This window comes from Gobio gobio (assembly GCF_949357685.1).
Source record: "Gobio gobio genome assembly, chromosome: 17".
Classification (NCBI taxonomy): Eukaryota; Metazoa; Chordata; class Actinopteri; order Cypriniformes; family Gobionidae; genus Gobio; species Gobio gobio.
In genome coordinates, this window is record NC_137110.1 from 36,975,781 (window position 1) to 36,993,849 (window position 18,069).

At 37.4% G+C, this 18,069-nt stretch overlaps 1 protein-coding gene across 1 annotated transcript in view; it reads right to left on the bottom strand.

Annotated features, from left to right (window-relative positions):
* Positions 1-18,069, bottom strand: part of ptprnb (protein tyrosine phosphatase receptor type Nb) — a gene marked incomplete at both ends in the record, with an annotated part of 23,647 nt that continues 5,578 nt past the window's right edge. Inside the window, 18 exons of the mRNA XM_079841398.1 lie at positions 1-72; positions 316-389; positions 500-564; positions 756-809; positions 3,352-3,518; positions 3,620-3,739; positions 5,731-5,808; positions 6,243-6,316; positions 6,858-7,005; positions 10,521-10,781; positions 11,107-11,316; positions 12,763-12,827; positions 13,914-13,993; positions 14,925-15,011; positions 15,237-15,526; positions 17,275-17,309; positions 17,436-17,573; positions 17,660-17,999. Of these exons, the coding sequence (XP_079697524.1) occupies positions 1-72; positions 316-389; positions 500-564; positions 756-809; positions 3,352-3,518; positions 3,620-3,739; positions 5,731-5,808; positions 6,243-6,316; positions 6,858-7,005; positions 10,521-10,781; positions 11,107-11,316; positions 12,763-12,827; positions 13,914-13,993; positions 14,925-15,011; positions 15,237-15,526; positions 17,275-17,309; positions 17,436-17,573; positions 17,660-17,999 (2,358 nt within the window). The remainder of the gene's footprint in view (positions 73-315; positions 390-499; positions 565-755; positions 810-3,351; positions 3,519-3,619; positions 3,740-5,730; positions 5,809-6,242; positions 6,317-6,857; positions 7,006-10,520; positions 10,782-11,106; positions 11,317-12,762; positions 12,828-13,913; positions 13,994-14,924; positions 15,012-15,236; positions 15,527-17,274; positions 17,310-17,435; positions 17,574-17,659; positions 18,000-18,069) is intronic.

An 18,069-nucleotide genomic window follows, 5' to 3' on the forward strand; every position in this document is an offset into this window, starting at 1 on the left:
TCACTGCGGTAGAGCTTTGAGAATAGCATTAACCTCTTCAGCCACAGCGGTCAGTGCAAACTCAAACTGATCCTGTGGAGAGAGAAAAGCATAGATCAGCATTTCTATTTTACAATCCACCACTCCATTCGTCAAACTCTCCTTTAATAACACCATCAGCACCAATAAAAATGATATACGGCAGTTACTGCAAGTGAGGAGAACAAGAGAGGCTGCTGATGCTATGGTGTTTTATGGTTACAATAGGGCTTTTATTTCTCATATGGGGCTCTGTGGTGTTACTGAGCACAGCTCTGCTGTTCTGTCCTTCATTACCTTGGTGCGCACCATTCCTGGTCTCTGGTCTCGAATGTGTTCCAGGGTAGCAGCGATATCGATTTCCTTTACTCCTGAGTTGAAAACAAAATAACAAACTTCATTAAACATCTTCAGTATGTTGTACTTTCCTAAACACTGTGATTTCTTCACAAGCTTCACAAGGTTTATATCATATTCTGACCTTTAGCCATGCGGTTCAGGACCATGTCGATCAGGATGTATGTTCCAGTCCGGCCTGTACCATCACTGCACAGAAGAGCGATACCGTGAGCAATACACTCAAAAAAAAAAATCTAATGTGACATTTGTGAACATACAGTTCACTCAGATTCAATGCAATACTTGATCTCCATGAGGATATTGTGTGCTTTTCAAAACAGCTTCTAGTTTGGTATGCTTTGGTATAATTCCTCAAATGCATCAATGTGTTAAAATACCTGCAGTGCACAATGATGGGGCAGGAGCGTCCACGGTAGCACTTGTTGACTTTCCTGAAGGGCAGAAAGAGAGATTTCCTGAAGGAAATACTAGTGCTTGCAAAGCAGCAAAAAAACTGTCCTGACATGTTACTTTCTGTCAGCTGTGCACAAGAATGAATATGACAGTGTAAACGAGTATGCAGTACAAAGGTATGTAATTAAATGGCAGAAAAGCAATCCAAATCCATTATGCAAATATTACCATGTTGAATAACGAACATTCTATTAATGCAAGTCAGTTTCTTCAAAAAACTTTCTATAAAAACTGTATTCAAATATTTTGGGGCTGGTAAGATTGTTTAATGGTTTTGAAAGAAGTCAAATATGCACACTAAGGCTGCATTTATTTGCATATTATTACAATTTAAATGAACTGTTTTAATATATTTATAATGTAATTTATTTCTCTGATGGCAAAGATGAATTTTCAGTGTCCCATGATTCTTCAGAAATCATTCTAATATGCTGATTTAGTGCTTATGAAACATTTATTATTATTATCAATTTAGAAAACAGATCTGCTTAATATAAAAAAACGTAATATTTTGTATAAACAGTGATGTAAACGCCTTTAATGTGATCAATTTAATGCATGCTTGCTGAATAAAAGTATTAATTATTTAATAATTTCATAATTATTAATAAAAAAATTATTTACCCCAAACATTTGAAAGGTAGTCTGTATATATAATGTAATGATGATGATCTGTATGATTTTAATAATTTTAAATGTTTAAAGTTTACAACTAAAACAAATAAGTATAAATAAGTTGCTCTGGGTACTTTTTATGCTTATATTAATTTTATGATGATTGTGATTTGTATAGCTGATGATGACAAATATGTTTTTTTTTTGTTAAAGTACAATATATATATATATACATATATATGTGTGTGTGTGTGTGTGTGTGTGTGTGTGTGTGTGTGTGTGTGTGTGTATATCTGTTATTAAATTATTTTGGTGTTTATTTTAATATTATGATGATTTTATGATGATTGTGATTTGTATAGCTGATGATAACAAATATGTTTTTTTTTTGTTAAAGTACAATATATATATATATATATATATATATATACATGTGTGTGTGTGTGTGTGTGTGTGTGTGTGTGTGTGTGTGTGTGTGTGTGTGTGTGTGTGTGTGTGTGTGTGTGTATATATATCTGTTATTAAATTATTTTGGTGTTTATTTTAATATTATGATGATTGTGATTTGTACTGATGATGACAAATGCTTGGATTTTGATCCAAAAATGTAATAGAGAGCAAAACAAAAAAAATAGAAATATGTTCCTTTGTGTATTATTAATTTAAGTGTTTATAATAATATGATGATTGTGATTTGTATTGATGACGAAGAATGTTTGGATTTCGATTTTCTCAGTGGATATAAAAAAAGACAGATAGCAAACCACAACAAGCTTCAATTTATCTACAAAACAAAGTTTAAATTGTGTCTGGAGTGTAATATATGCAGCAGTTTAATAATAGCAGAAATAATTGCAGACTTTGGTGGAGAGCAAAATGAATAAAGATGAGAGGAATTTCAATACAGTGGTCGCCTTGCAAGCACTGTAAAAATCGAGGCTAATGTAGAGTAGACACCCACAGAGATCAGAGGAAAACATCAGGACCACTGCACAGCAGAGAGCCAGAAAGATCAAAAAGAGGAGAGTTATACCACAGTCAAGAGTGGTAAGAAACAAGCAACATCAACCCCAAACATCAAAAAGCATGTAATGTAAGGACGTGATGGAGAAAGGAGAGACATAGAAAAGGAAATGAAAAGAGACTAAGACAGAGAGAACGTGGAGTGGGAGTTAGGCGATGGAGCGTTTCATCAGCGTTGCTGCAGCCACACCTGTCTGTGCTCATTTTTGTGACTATGCAACTGGAACCAGACTACTAGCTGCAAACCACAAAAATGACACAGACAGCTGTGCAATACCTCGCTACTGCGCTCAATCGCTCTCAGAAAGAGACTGACAGAGGTTGAGAGGATAAAAGAGACAGAATATGAGTGGTAAAGAGACTGAAGAGAATGGAAGGAACAAGAGTGAAGCATGCAAGCAGCTGGGAGAAAAGAGAGAGCAAATGGAGAACATGATGTGAAACTGACTTACACATAAATACACAGAGCTGTCATGGTTTCGGTTTCAAAAAAATGTTTTCTGATTATAAAAAATCATTTTAATTTGTAACTAGTTAATTGTCATTTTGTGTATAGTGTACGTTTATTACACAAACACCTTAAGAACTTGCTTGTAAAATATATGATTTCCAGCTATATAAAAAATAGAACAGGGTAAAATGACATGAATAAAAATATTATAAATATTTATCATTGTTAAAAATATCACCTATCCCAAAAATGATTACAGTAAAACAAATAAATACAAATCACATTTGAATAATAATGATGATGACGGTTCTTATTATTTTACAGCAATACTGTTATTGATTCGAGCAAATCATCACAATTATTATGCCTTCATACATGTGTAAATAATGAGTAAATGAAACATTATGTCCGTTTGTGAGCATATGTAGTACCTGCGGAAGTCCAGCAGAGGACGTGTGGAGGTGGGTATTCCCTGTGCGGGCCAGCTCAGGAAGTGGAACTGAGTGAGGGTACGAGTTTCCTGGGTTTGGACGTTCTTCAGGTAGAAACTACGCACCAGGAAGTCATTACACCAGATATGCTCAGACACCAGGTTCACCTAAGTGAGATAATTGAAGGGTAACAATATTTGATGTAGTTTACACTACATAACGCATACATAAAGGACATCTCTTCAGGTTCACAAGTAATATTACAAACCTCATAAATGTGGTAGAGAGAAGAGCCCTCATCGGGCCAGTAGCGATCACACTGCTTTTCTCCGTCCTCAACCAGAGCCGTCATCATCACTATGACTGTACATCCGCTCTCCCAAACCATCTGCGCAACATACACGGCTTACAAAACATGCCATTTAAGCAGTATTTACATTAATGCATAGAAAATAAGCAATAATTCATACGGGGAACAGTGTAAAATATACAGAATACACCATTCAAAAATTTGGCATCAATATTTTTTCCTAATATTTTTTAAAAAATTATCTTATGCTCACTAAAGCTACAAAATAAAGTAAATCTGTAATTTTGTAAAATATTACAATTTAAAAAAAGTTGTATTTATTCCTGTGATGGGAAAGCTGAATTTTCACCATCCATTACTCCAGTCTTCAGTGTCACATGATCCTTCAAAAATCATTCAAATAGGTTGATTTGGTTATCAAGAAACATTTTTTATTATTATCAATCTTGAAAAGAGTTGTGCTGCTTAATATTTTTATGGCAACATGATGTATTTTTTATGTTTTATTTAATGAATAGAAATCTAAAAATAACAGCATTTAATTGAAATAGAATTTTATTTTATTAATGTTAACATCTTTATTGTAATTTTTTAATAATTTAATGCATCCTTGCTGAATCGATACCCAGCCCTAATAAAAAAAAAAAAACACATATACATATATATACATTACCCAGCCCTAATATCGAATAGAATCGGAACATCTGAATCAATACCCATACCCAGCTGGGTATTGATTCAGATGTTCCGATTCTATTCGATTCACAAGCTCTCAAATCGATTCGATTCAACTCAATGAATATAGATTTAATACAAATACTATATTTATAAAAAAGAACAGTGAACATAAGTTTACAAGTGGGTAATTAAAAATGAATTAAGTGTTTAATAAATTAAATTAATTATACACAAACCTGTATATTAAACTCTTTTGATTTTAGGTACACTTGGGTACATTAAAATAGAACCCATCTCTATATTTCAAATGCATACAATTATGTTAAATACAATACAATTTTGATGCAACTTTATTAAATTATATGTATCTGAGAAGTATTTTATACAATTTTGTTTTTATGGATATTTTGATATATTTATTCTAAAACATAAAAAGGATATTGGATGATTTTCAGCAATTTTCAGTACACGACAAGCTTTTCTTGCGATTTTATCACCTGTCATGTGTGCAGTTACTTTTCATACATGAGAAGTGTGTCCATACCTGGACACAAGTAGTTGCCGTGGTAACGAACAACAATATCTTAACGTGCTGACTTATGTGGACTAACTTTTATTTGAGGAAATCTGTTTATAATATAAGCTATTAGGTTTGAATTATTGGTCCTGTGCTGTCTATTGACTCACTCAGTTGATTTGAATGTCTATTATGGCTAACGTACGTGCTTAGGTGAACGCTCAAGTTTAAGACAATGATGCAAGGCAAGCATTCGCATGTATGTGATCTATTTTTAGCGGTTTAGTGCTCGGCTGTGGGGGTGTTGCAACGTCTGGGTGATGATGTCTCATCAAATGGTTCCGCAGATTTGTAGTACTACAACAGCATTTCACCTCAGCATTACAAACGTCGGCAACGCACCGGAAGCCGCCATTTAAGCACTGAATGAATGACAGGTGCACCTTTCGCTCCTTTGTAACATCGCGCAAGGAAAATAAGACTGTGATATCTAGTGGAGAAGACTAGTAATTAGATTTACGTTAAACTTATGTTCAATGTTTGCGGAAATAAATATGGAAAAAAAACGATTTGTGGCCTTGAGAATCGATTTTGAATCGACCATATTTTAAAAAACTATTCATCGAAAATTTTATTTTTTTGCCCAACCCTCATATATATATATATATATATATATATATATATATATATATATATATATATATGTATATATATATATATATATATATATATATATATATATATATATATATATATATATATATATATATATATATATATATATATAAAATGGTAATGTACATTTCAAGCAACTTGTATTACTTCATATCAAATGATTACATAGGTCTCACATCCACACATAGATGTGACTGACCTGCCAGAAATCAGAGATGGTGTGTGAGAGAGGTCCTTGGGTGGCAATATAAGCTGGCATCCGGGGGTCATGCTCGATCTAAAGGGTCAACAGTAGACAAAAGGTCAGGGGTCAGTGCTTTAGCCCTTCTTAACCCTGGATCTGCCCATCACCACGACAACAGGCCATTAATGTGATCCGAGGCGCGTGAAGGCTTAATTGATGATCCCTTGCTCTCAACTACAACAGAGCAGCAGGGGATTCCAGACCTACACATCCTGAATGAGATCAATACAATGTAACCGTAGCAACGCTGAGAAGGGGATTCCGAACCCAGTGGCAGCCTTGCACATCTATGAGGAATAAATGGATTATCGCCTTGGTTACAGAAGGGGATGCAAGGAAAAGAGCTTTCTAGCTTTAGATTTCAGCTACAGAGGGAAGGAAAGGGACAATAATGCAGGTCCTTCAAACTGCACTGAGTCACATGATGAAGTCCAGGGCAAAGAGGACCATCAAGTGCACATACTTACAATGGTGCTGGCGTTGATGTAATCTGTCCTGGAGGGGTTAAGCTCAGCTTTCAGCTTCACTCTTGAATGGTCATCTGCATAAAACAATTGACAGTTACACATCTAATCCATTAAAAAGAGTCGATCAGGTTGTGTGAAAAAGAGATGCGTCCCAATTTACGCACTTATGCAATTTTTTTATATTATAAATAAATAGTGTGAGCAGTGTGTTCACACTGAACTAACACTTCAGGTACACATACACAGAAAATCAAGCACTGAGTCCGAAATCGAATACTTCCCTAATATATAGCATGCGAAAAACTGACTAGTAATTGAGTAGTATGTCCGAATGTTCAGAAAAAAAGTAAGCGAAAAGTCCCCAGATTACCTACTATTTCCAGCGAGAAGTGTGCATTCGATGGACACTTCACTACCCCATGTGGCCACGGGAGAACATGGCGGATGTAGTACGTCTGGATTAAATTCGTACTACACACACTCATACTATATAGAACATACTTTTTAATGGTCGCGAAGTAAGTTCAAATTCAAATGTAGCTACTCAGACAGAATGCGATTTTGGATGCACCGAAGGAGTTTCAAGACAATTGGGAGCAATTGGGTCTTACTCACAGGGCACGGCATCAGGGCAGCGGTTCTTCTTGATGTTAATTTCACTCTGGGCTGCTGAAATGGTGCTGGATTCAGCCTGGTAGGAGCACAGTGCCTCCCATTCTTTAAGCAAACGGTCTTTATTCTTCAGATGATCTTCCATATATGCCTAGAAAGCATGAGAGAGAGAGAGAGAGAGAGAGAGAGAGAGAGAGAGAGAGAGAGAGAGAGAGAGAGAGAGAGAGAGAGAGAGAGAGAGAGAGAGAGAGAGAGAGCGAGAGAGAGAGAGAGAGAGAGAGAGAGAGAGAGAGAGAGAGAGAGAAAGAGAGAGAGAGAGAGAGAGAGAGAGAGAAGAGACTCCTGATTTCTCAGAAATGCCGCTCATTCATGTGATACTTTAAAAAAAACACTCTTTGTAAAACATGGAGTAAATATAGCCAATATTAATGTTTACAAACAGCTGGAGGGCAATTCATATTCAAAGCATTAACCAAAAGGAATGAAATACCATTTCACACCAAGGGTGATTACTATAATGATAACTATAAAGTGTTGTAATTCTAAGAGAATAGGGAAGTCCATACCATACAATAGAGCTGCATGATTATTCATTAAAAGATCGCGATCTCAATTTAAACACTCACACGATCTCATTCCTAAATGACAACAATTATACTCTCTATTAAACCTTTGACAAAATCACACCGGAACATTCAGATCTGCGTTCTGACCCAAAGAAAGAAGTTGTAGTGTATAGGTATTAAACAGTCTTTTCAACCACACAGTATCATTGTTTCTGTGTTACAAATATTCAAATGAGCACAGAAGTACTGGGATAAAAGTTTATAGTTCAGTAGCAGAAGAGTAGGCAAGCTTTGGGACATAGAGACATAGAGCGTATTTAGGCCACGCCCACACCAGTGTGTGTGTGTGTGTGTGTGTGTGTGTGCGTGTGTGTGTCAATCCAACGCTCTCCATTGACTTTGCATTGCGTGTGGCTGCCTCCTTGTCATTTCTTATATATTATATTTCCTGTCTCTGATTACGTTCCCCTCCAGTGGGTGTAGTTCTCAGTGTAATATAACATGTCTCAATAGCCTGTATCCACTTTTGTGTCCTTATAAGCTCGTTTTTTGGGTCAACAGCTTATAAAAACTTCTGGGTTTTTGGTTCTGGGTTTTGTTTAGCTTGTTTCGCTTTTAGACATTGTTCTGTTTTTTGTTAAAAAGTCCGAAATGACAAGGAGGCAGCCTCACGCAATGCAAAGTCAATGGAGAGCGCCCCCCCCCCCGGTGGGAGTGGTCTTTAGATATGACGCGTGTCACTCTGTCTCTATACCACTTTGTCATAACTGCCTCTTTAATGGAAACTGCCCTGTCAATCATCTTGTCACAGTTAAAATCCTCCACATTCAATTTAATTAAATTTCCTACCGTTTCGGAAAGAAATATAGGAGCACATTGATCTGCCAGTCATGGGGTCTTTCATGCGAACTCTGCTCTGGTGTTTGCAATTTGCATAATGCAATTAATGCATAATGCATTTAAAAGTTAATGACCAAACGTATCTTTACAAAAGTTCACAATGCTGTTTCAGATTATTTAAATGCATTTGCATAATGCATTTAAAAGTTAATGACCAAACGTATCTTTACAAAAGTTCACAATGCTGTTTCAGATTAAATATAATGTGGATAACATTGAATAAATATCTTTTCATCAGGTTATTTACTGATTAATAATCACTTATCTAAACCTCTCTACTCGCACATTCTCCATGTTTGTAGTTTTTCAACACTTTTTATTCATCTTTGTAGTTCTAATCAAATCCTCGTCCAACGCGCAATGGGTTCTGGGCAATATTAGCCATTAAAGAGCACCTATTATGGCATTTAAAATGTTCCAAATATTGTTTTAGAAGTCCCCAACAAAAGTTTTGCATGCATGCAATGACAAAAAAGACTTTAGTTTTCTTATAATATGCATTTATTTTTACCTGTTTTGACAGCGATTCTCAAATGATTCCTTTAGTGATTCACTTTTCAAAACCCCGCCTTTACGTGACGCTAATCTGCGGTGATTGGTCCGATGACCCAGTCAGTTGTGATTGGTATAGTCTGTGCAGATATTTTCGGAAACGGAACGCCCATCACCATAAATGGTTTTCGGAACCTCTTAACTGGATTGAGGGCGCATTCGTGACTGTCAGATGTAAGTAATTACCATGTCAATCTATACATCATTTAAAAGATCTAAGAGTCAAGCTTCCATTTTTTACCTCTGTTTTATTCTCAAAGTCTTATAGTGACAGTAATTTGTTAATATGTGTCAGGAGTTATGAATATGAAAACCGCGTCGGTACCGTTTGATTGTAATATGAGCCTCAGCTGCTCTCATTCATAAAAAAACTCCTCTATTCTCCTCACGAAGACTCGCGACAAATCAACATCCCTCAGGGCTTTTAGTTCAAAAGTGTGCAGATGAGAAATATTGGTAGATTCTCATATGTCTGTGTCAAATTTCTAAACAGAGGAGTATTTTTTATTCAATACTTCCTCAAAATGCGCAGATGTAGCCTAATCATGAGCGATTGAGTCTCTTATGTGTTGTTTTCAATTCATACTGGCAGCCGGAGGGCGCTCTGTGCACATGTAGTCCATATATGGTACAGACAGACGAAGAAGATACTATGTGCCATAATAGAAGTCCATAATAAAAGCTTCCTGAGATCGCGAAACATGCAAATAGAGACATTTGAAGACTAATAAACACACAATCACGACGATGTATGGTTTGTCTTCAAGCCACTTAGTCTTCAAATGCTCATCCTTGGGCAGATGAAAAAAGTTTGCTTTTGAGTCGCACTTCAGAACACAGCGTCTCGTCGCCATGATGTTTTCTAGTTTTCACTGGCGTCTTGGAGCGCAATAAGTGGGTGTATCGTATTCAAATAACTTGACAAGTTGACGTCATCTAGTCAGAGAAAAAGCTTCGGTCTTCTAACGAGTCTTAAAAATGACTCAGAGTCGACTCTTACTTTTGAAAGAAAATAACTATATATACGGTGCACTGTCATATTTCAAACTTTGCAGGATGTTTTTGTTCACTTAGATCTATGTTACACACTACATGAAAGGTACATTTCAAAATTCCATGATAGGTGCTCTTTAAGAGTGTGCTCGGATCTGCATTTCGGACCATTTCAACATACTATAACACAAATTCTAATTTTGAATACTATTTAGAGCATATAGTATGCGAATTGGGATGCAGCAACTGATTTATCCAGCAATAAAACAAGTGAAGTATTTATGAATGAGTCATTGAATCATTCATTCAAACCAAGTGATTTAAAAAAAATCTAAATAATCCAAATATATATATACATTTTATATAATAATAAAAATAATACATTCAAATGAATTAAACACTTTTTAAATAGACCGCAGCAATTCTGTTAGAACTATTAGTAAATGACATGTTGTTTTATTTAGTTGTCTGTTCATAATCACGGGAGAATCATGGGAGAATTCAATTTAATCATGGGAGAATTCAAACTATCACCTCAATTTATCCAGAATCGTGCAGCTCTACTATATAGTTAGCGTTCTTGGTGTGAATGGGCCTTTACTGTTATTCACTGGAAGTGTATTACATTTTTTGTGATGGTAAATAGGGAGTCTACCAGTATCATGTGCCCAGTGGAGATATCCATGTTAGACTGCGCTGGCTCCTCACACCAGGAGGGGGTGCTGCTATGTGAACTAGGGCTTGGCTGAGCTGCGTCACTGAACTGTGACGACACACTGCTGACTCGTGACGTATCCGTTCCTCCACCACCACCTCCTCCTCCTCCTCCTCCTGCACCGGCACCACCTGCAGCTCCGACCCCACAGTCCTGCCTGCCCGAAGAGGACTTAGCAGCCATGTGCTGCCGACAAAGATCCTGAAAAATGAAGAAAATAAGAGAATGTGAGAGAAAGAAACAGAGAATTATCTACTATTGACAAATTTCATCAGATTTATTTGATTTGAACATAAGCAAACCAGAGTAATTTGATTAGCGTCAATATTCAGTTGCTGTGTGAACTGCATATGAAATGCACACAGTAAGTGAATATCGACGCTAATCAAATTAGCTTATGTTCAAATCAAATCAATCTGATCACATTAAGTGTCTGATAATAACGTGCCATCACAGCCAAAGCCACTAAAATAGTGTTTTATTGCATAGATATGATGCAGTACGCATTTCAAACCCTTCTTCCTACCTGGTACTCATAATGCGTCACATTTCCTGCTTCAGGTCCTAGTCCCAGTTTCCCTGAGGCCAACTGGCGGGCATGGGTGCGCAAGCAGGCGATGGTCAACGCCCCCACCAGGAGTCCACCCACACAAGCCACGCCCACAAACATGAGGAACACCCACTGGGTGTTGTCCCGTACACGTGTTGCCACTGGCAACGCATGACCATCGTTCTTCTGCAATGACGTAGAGCAGGAAACAGATGAAAACAAATATGTGAATGACAAATCATATATACAACCTATAATTAATGATGTGTTATCCTAGAGAAGCACAGATTTTGAACCATAAAGGACTGTGTATTTCTCTGAAACATTTTAAGATGGAAAAGTGAAGAGGGAGAGAGGTAAAGACGAGTATTAGTATTTAAAAGAGGGCTGCCCATCCCACCCTGCTGTCTGGAACTACGATATCAGTGGGCAGCATTATCATAACGTTTGATGTGACTGCCATAGTAGTCATTAAAATGACAATAGATATAAAGCAAAGAACTGAGAGAAAACAAAGACTATTCAAATCCTTTATTACACCTCATTTCAACACGCAAGAATCCCATCATATTCCCTAGTCCTATTTCTCTCCCTGCTGGAATGATGCAGACCACACAGGAGCCAGGGCATTACATCATCACTCCTGTGCACACCGCACTGACCTTGTCGCCACAGCAACCAACTTTACCTGACATCACTGTCTGTGCCGAGATTCTGAGTGCAAATCATTCCGATTGGTCATTTTTAATGCGCGTTCTTTATTTCAACAAATCACAGAGCAGTTAAAAAAAAAAAAAAAACCGTTTAACGACAACAGCAGGTTCCTAGATTCAAATAAAAAACAGTCTGGACCGTGTATAATGTGGCCAGTAAACCAAGGAGTTATATAGTGTGTGGTTAAAGCAGTCATAAATCGTAATTAACGTTTTTAAATGTGTTTTTTTCCCCCCCGCAACATATGATCTGTATGAGATTTCTATCCAAGAATCAAGTGAACTGAAACGACAGGTAGGTGGATCGATAAAAAACAGATTTCTTTGTAGTTTTATTGCCCCGTACGACCTGCACTTGCACGTGTTTAATATAATGTAACACAATATTAATACAGTATAATATTTAATCACGTTAAGGAAGAAGTTCAACTCACCAAAAAATCAATAAACTAATGGAGGATGGAAACCTCACGCGCCCGGTGGTCCGCCGAAGATGAGCAGAAATTTGTACGTGCAATAACCCTAGAGCTCTTCTTCACCGGTTTGACATTTGAATTTCGTCCACTTCTGTTAAGAACTGTAACGGTTGGTCAGTTTTAAGTTCGCGGGAAACGAACAACGATGACCGAGCTCAGCCCTGGAACAGACATCGTGATGTTTTGCGGGAATGTTGCGTTCTGAGGGGAGAAGCTTTTGGGATGGCAATCGGCCGCGCGCTTAGAGTCGTGAACGCGCCTGACAGTTTGACACGTATGATGTCGTTGTCATAGCAACAAAGCAAATGAGACGGGGGTGGGTGTCAGGGGTCTTGTGAGATATTCCCTCCTCAACCATCGACAGAGACAAAAATGATCGGAAAAGGGATAAACAACAGGCTCAAAAGTTAAGACATTGCATCGATGTTTCTGCACATCCTTACCTCCCCAACACCTGCCTGAAGCACCTTTAGACCAGTCTCTGATTCTAGAAGGTTTTTTTGAGCCACTGCAGTTGAAAAAAATAAAATCAATGTAAAGACAGTCACAGTCAGCTTAATTTAATGTTTTCTCAGCATAGTTTCTTATACTTTAAAGCTGATACATAGAATACATTTAAATAGTCCTTATTCAGAGCAGTGTCATGACAGGTATGAAAGTGAGGCTGTGAGGAATAAACATGTTTTCAATGGCATCGGCTGTATAAAGCTCCTAGATCACTTATAATTGTCCATAGCTCATGTTGTCTGGAGTTTTTGTCTACTGAAATTTCTTGGGAAGATAATTTTGCAGTGTTTCGTCAGCAGAACAATCCAAAACTACATTAAATAACAGTACAACCCACTGATGTACGTCTAGTCTATCCCTTGCAACCTCGCTTTCAATCCCATTAAAAATCAAAGATGGTGCTGCTGTGAATAAGGTCGATTCACTGCGGCAGTCTTTTGGCGTATAAAGCAACAAGTCACAAAAGGCTGTGCATTACATTTTTTTTTAACACAATTACAAAAGTGCATGGCTTCAAGTAGCTTATTGCTTTTATAATGGTACGTAACTGCAATATTATAAAATACACCTAGCTTATGTTAAATTAATAATTACATTAAACAATAATATACACACTTGATGCAAATATAGAATTCAATGGATCATATTTTAGTCACCTGGGTCTGTTTGCTTCTAAGACATAGGCTAGTGTGCTGCAAAACATTGTCAAATTTCACTTTTTACACGCATTTACACTCCAGGCCTCTTCCAGAAACGGGCCAAACAAACTGATGACTCATGGTGCACTCACTTATTTTGTCAAATCAAATGCTCTCTAGAGTGAGAATGCCCCTCCCCCTAATAACACCAACTTCTGACTACTGGCAATACATGTCTGTCCATGGCTGTAACATAAAATAAAGGCCATTTTCTATTTAAAACGAGGACAACCCCTTCAGAAATACATCAAGATAGGAAAGAAAACTAAGACTATCAAGTATTTAGTTTGTGTTTTATGAATTCTGAGCCATTACTATGCATCTCAGAAACACTTCTGTGTGACAAACATCACTCTCAATATTCATGAAACATTCTCTTCAATACTCACCAGTCTTTTCGGACACCTCATTTGCTGTTAAATTCTGGTTGTTAGGGAGCACCCGGAAAGTGACAGCTGGACCAACCACACTGTGTAGAGCAGAATTTTTAATCATATGCAAGTTTCTCGAATGACTATGTGCAGAGTTTGAAATTAACTTTTTCACTCACCAGCCAATTAGGCTACAACTTGTTACAGGCCATTCAGAACTGGCCAAAACAAAGATATTAGAAATAAATCTGATTATCAAATTCAAAGCTTAGATTTGAATTTGTTTTTAAATCTGATTCAGAATCATTGAATGGCTTTCAGTTTTACAAAAGTTTGCAGATACCCCCAAAATTAAAATAAAGCATAAAAAACAAGATTATCTGTGACTTTTCACATATTCTAATTTTAAAGATGTGGCACAATGTTCCTTGTCAAACCTCTTTTTACGCTTTGTTTCGCTAATATTGGTGGCTCCTTTTAGGGAAGGGCTGGCATGAAAAGTGATGAGGACATAATTTATGAATCTTGGCCTGCCAAATTAGCTAGTGAGTTGATATGCATTACTTGCCACGGTTGATTTTCGTCCACATTTGGTGGGTTGGCAGGTGTTAATTTCAAACCCTGATTATGTGTGTTAGAACTGTAATCCAAGCAATAAGGGGAGGACAAGTAGTGAAGCACATCCACTTTTGAAGTCAGTTCATTCCATTCACTTTTTTCCTCTCATTCTTTCCCTCTTAGCCATCCCCCTCTGTCCTCCTAGGACAATGGATCAAGGTTCCAGCTCACCACAGTTTGATTTAGTAAAAAGGGTTAGTGGGATTAGTGTTTGCTTCCTAACCACAGCGACAAACAGCAATCACGACTGTTTGCTTTGATAAAATAATTCATATCTTCAAATTCTGTGTTAGTAAATGCCTTTGCAAGTTTGCAAAATTAAATAAAGCTTAGGGTTAGTGCCCACCACCAAAGCAAATTCTGGGATTCTCCTCAGCTGTTGCTGCCTCCTTGCACTAAACCTAAGCCTACCTGATATTGATGAAAGAGCCAGTGGTGAGATGGATCCTCTCAGCAAGCGTCTTCAGTAGACGAACCCCATCAGACAGACTAAGATGGCTGTAGAGAGACATACACATTCATATGCCCACACACAATTTCACAAGCACAAACTAACACCGAACTCACAAAAACAACGCACAAACAGACTCTCCACTGAATAGCCAGTTTGACGTGTGCCCCCAAGGTCCTTTGTTAGTGTAGTGTTTTGAAAACAAATACCACACTTTCAGACAAAAGGAACACCCACATTGACTAGCACTCAGTTCGAACTGTTAGTTGTACCTTTGATTGGTGACAATGTATCCAAATTCCTCCTTTAACTTGGTTTCATTATTTCCTGGTTGCACACTCAGGGCTCCCTTTCCTAGTCGCCCATCCTCTTTTTTAAGAGCTGAAGGCCCTAGTGCACTGGTACCCTTTGGGATGGAGTTATCCAGGGAGGTTCCTGGGGACCCAGGGCTCTTATGGGAGGTTTCGGGCCCGGGGTTGAGTGGAGAAGGGAAAGAGGAATTTGTAGCTGGGGCAGAAGCCTTCTCCACTACATGGGTCATCTCCCCCTCTGTAATTTTCATCTGATATAGCACATAAAACATCCCATGTCAGGTATACGCTGGAATAAACTGCACTTTTCAAATCTGAACACATTTGAAAACACTAGGCATCATATACTTCAGGGCTCGACATTAACGCTTGTCCGGGACAAGAGTATTTTTTGAAGGGGTCAGTGAAAGTGAATTTTACTTGACCGACCGGACAAGTAGCTTTATTAATACGTCAATAAAAAAAAAGAATAACTAGGGAATCACCAAAATGCAAGAATGATTCTGCATTCGTTTAGTGTAAGTGGCAATCGGTAGTGGATAATAATATATAATGTAATGTATAATGAACTGACAGTAACAAGGTTGCGCTGTTGACGCTCACACTGCCTCTCGAGGAAAAATCAAATGAGCACAAAGAAACTCAGTTAACATACACGGTTAAAATTACAAACTGTGGAGTTTTAATATTTATAACATCATATTATAGTTAAACAACAACACACGACCAAGAGTGTTGTTTTCCTGAATACCATCACGACATGACACTGATTTCATATGACAGTTGAACAACAGCAGAACCGTAACGCATCTCACAGCAACAGTGTGTTACTGAATGATTCAGCGTTTTGAATGAATCGTTTGAATCAAAGATTCAATGACCTGGTCATAAACGACTGCCCTTATAAACGACTCAATGACTCACTCATTAAGACGGTCACCTGCCGCCACTATATTGGTGGTTTAGTTTCATGTTTAAACATTGTTTCCATTTCTTATTTGTATATTCAAAAATATTTAAAACAATTTCATAACACTATTTAAAACAGTTGTCATTTTTCAGTGTAAATTATTTAATTTGATTGGTAACAGCCCTATAGTGTCTTATTCTAATTTAATATATATATCAAATTTAACAATATAAAATGAAAGCTGAAGTATAGCCTATTTAAAAATATCACAAATATGCAGTTCTAAATATGTAAAAGCTGATTGAACACTGATGAGAATATTGATTCAGAATAAATAATATTCACAACACAAAATATGTAACAAGCTATTTTTTTTACTCGGACAAGTGAATGACAGATTTACCTACAGGCTTAATGTCGAGCCCTGCTTGCTGACTGGGTTATACTGTCACACACTACCAGACATTAAAGTTGTTCTGAACACAACCACAACATGTGTTGATGCTTGATATCCTCCAACTGGATAGATTCAGTCTGAAGCTTAAAAAAATCATATCACAACACTACACGTTTTTCTGTGAAATCTGTCAACTGAAATCTGCAGACTTGCTTTGACTTTTGGCATCTATAGCCTGTAATTCGTAGCAAAAATCTGGGCAAAGGTTTTGTAGTGTATTCCAGTTTAAAACTAACAACAGATAATAATTTGTTCAACGTACAATGTATAATGTTTATCTTCCTAGTCTTTACTCGCTTATTCTCTTTTTAAAATGCTTTTGGGAAGTATTTATTTTTTAATCAGCCATGATTGTTGATCATGGACGAAAGGATATCTTGTTTCTGCAGTATAAAATCACCTAAAATACTGTGTGCAGAGATACACTAATGAGTAAGAAGTCTAAAAGATTTACAAAACAAATCACACTTAATCATGGCTCTTGTTTCCCTCATATTATAATTTTATTTTCTTAGTATTATGAGTTAACACTTGCTGCCCCCTGTAGGTAATATATAGCATTACTACTGAGATAAACCCAACCTTGTAACAATACTAAAGCATTTTACAGCAGAAACATTTTTGATGCTCACCACTTTTGGAGGTGCAGAAGAATCCTTTGTTTCAGCTGAATAAAGGAAAACAAGCAGTTATGACATCTTTTTTTGGAGCTCCAACTCATATATGGTGCGTATATTTTGGAGTTGTATACTGATACTCTATAAAAGTTCCAGTGAAATCTCAGGGTGCTCACGTTTTCTCTGATTGTTTGTCGGTTCACTTTGCAGGAGCTGAAGAACAGTGAAGAGACGATCCATTTCCTCAGGGTTCAGGTGGTTTAGATCAAATCCATGTTGCAGGAGCAGCTCATTTAGGCTCTGTTGAGTGGGTCCTGGAGTCAAGAGTTCACAAGTCATTGGCAAAGTATAAAAGTATATGTAAGTTATATTTATATATAACATTAACAAACAATCTCACCACTCTGCCCAGAAAACACTCCATATTTCTGAGGACCTTTCTTTTGCTCCTGTTGGCTGTTGCTCTTCTCATCTTGGGAAAAGAAACCCTTGTTATAGTCGAGCGGGAAGTCCATCTCCTGAAAAAAAGATGAGGCGGAGTGAGGTGCTGCCACGCGATGGCGTGAGCTCGGCTGAGCAGGAGAAGAAAGGAGGAGGGTCATCAGATCCTGCAGAAGCTGATCATCTTTATCTAGAGACGGAGGAAATGGCGAATTTCCCCTAATGCGAGAGGAGGCTGGTGGGTACCTGCCCCCCTCCACCAGGTTCAAAGAGCGCTCTGCTTCATCTTGGTAACCATACTATGAGACAAAAAAAAAAAAAGAAATAAAGAGAAGTAGTTGTAGATATCCGTCCATAGCTACAGTGAGC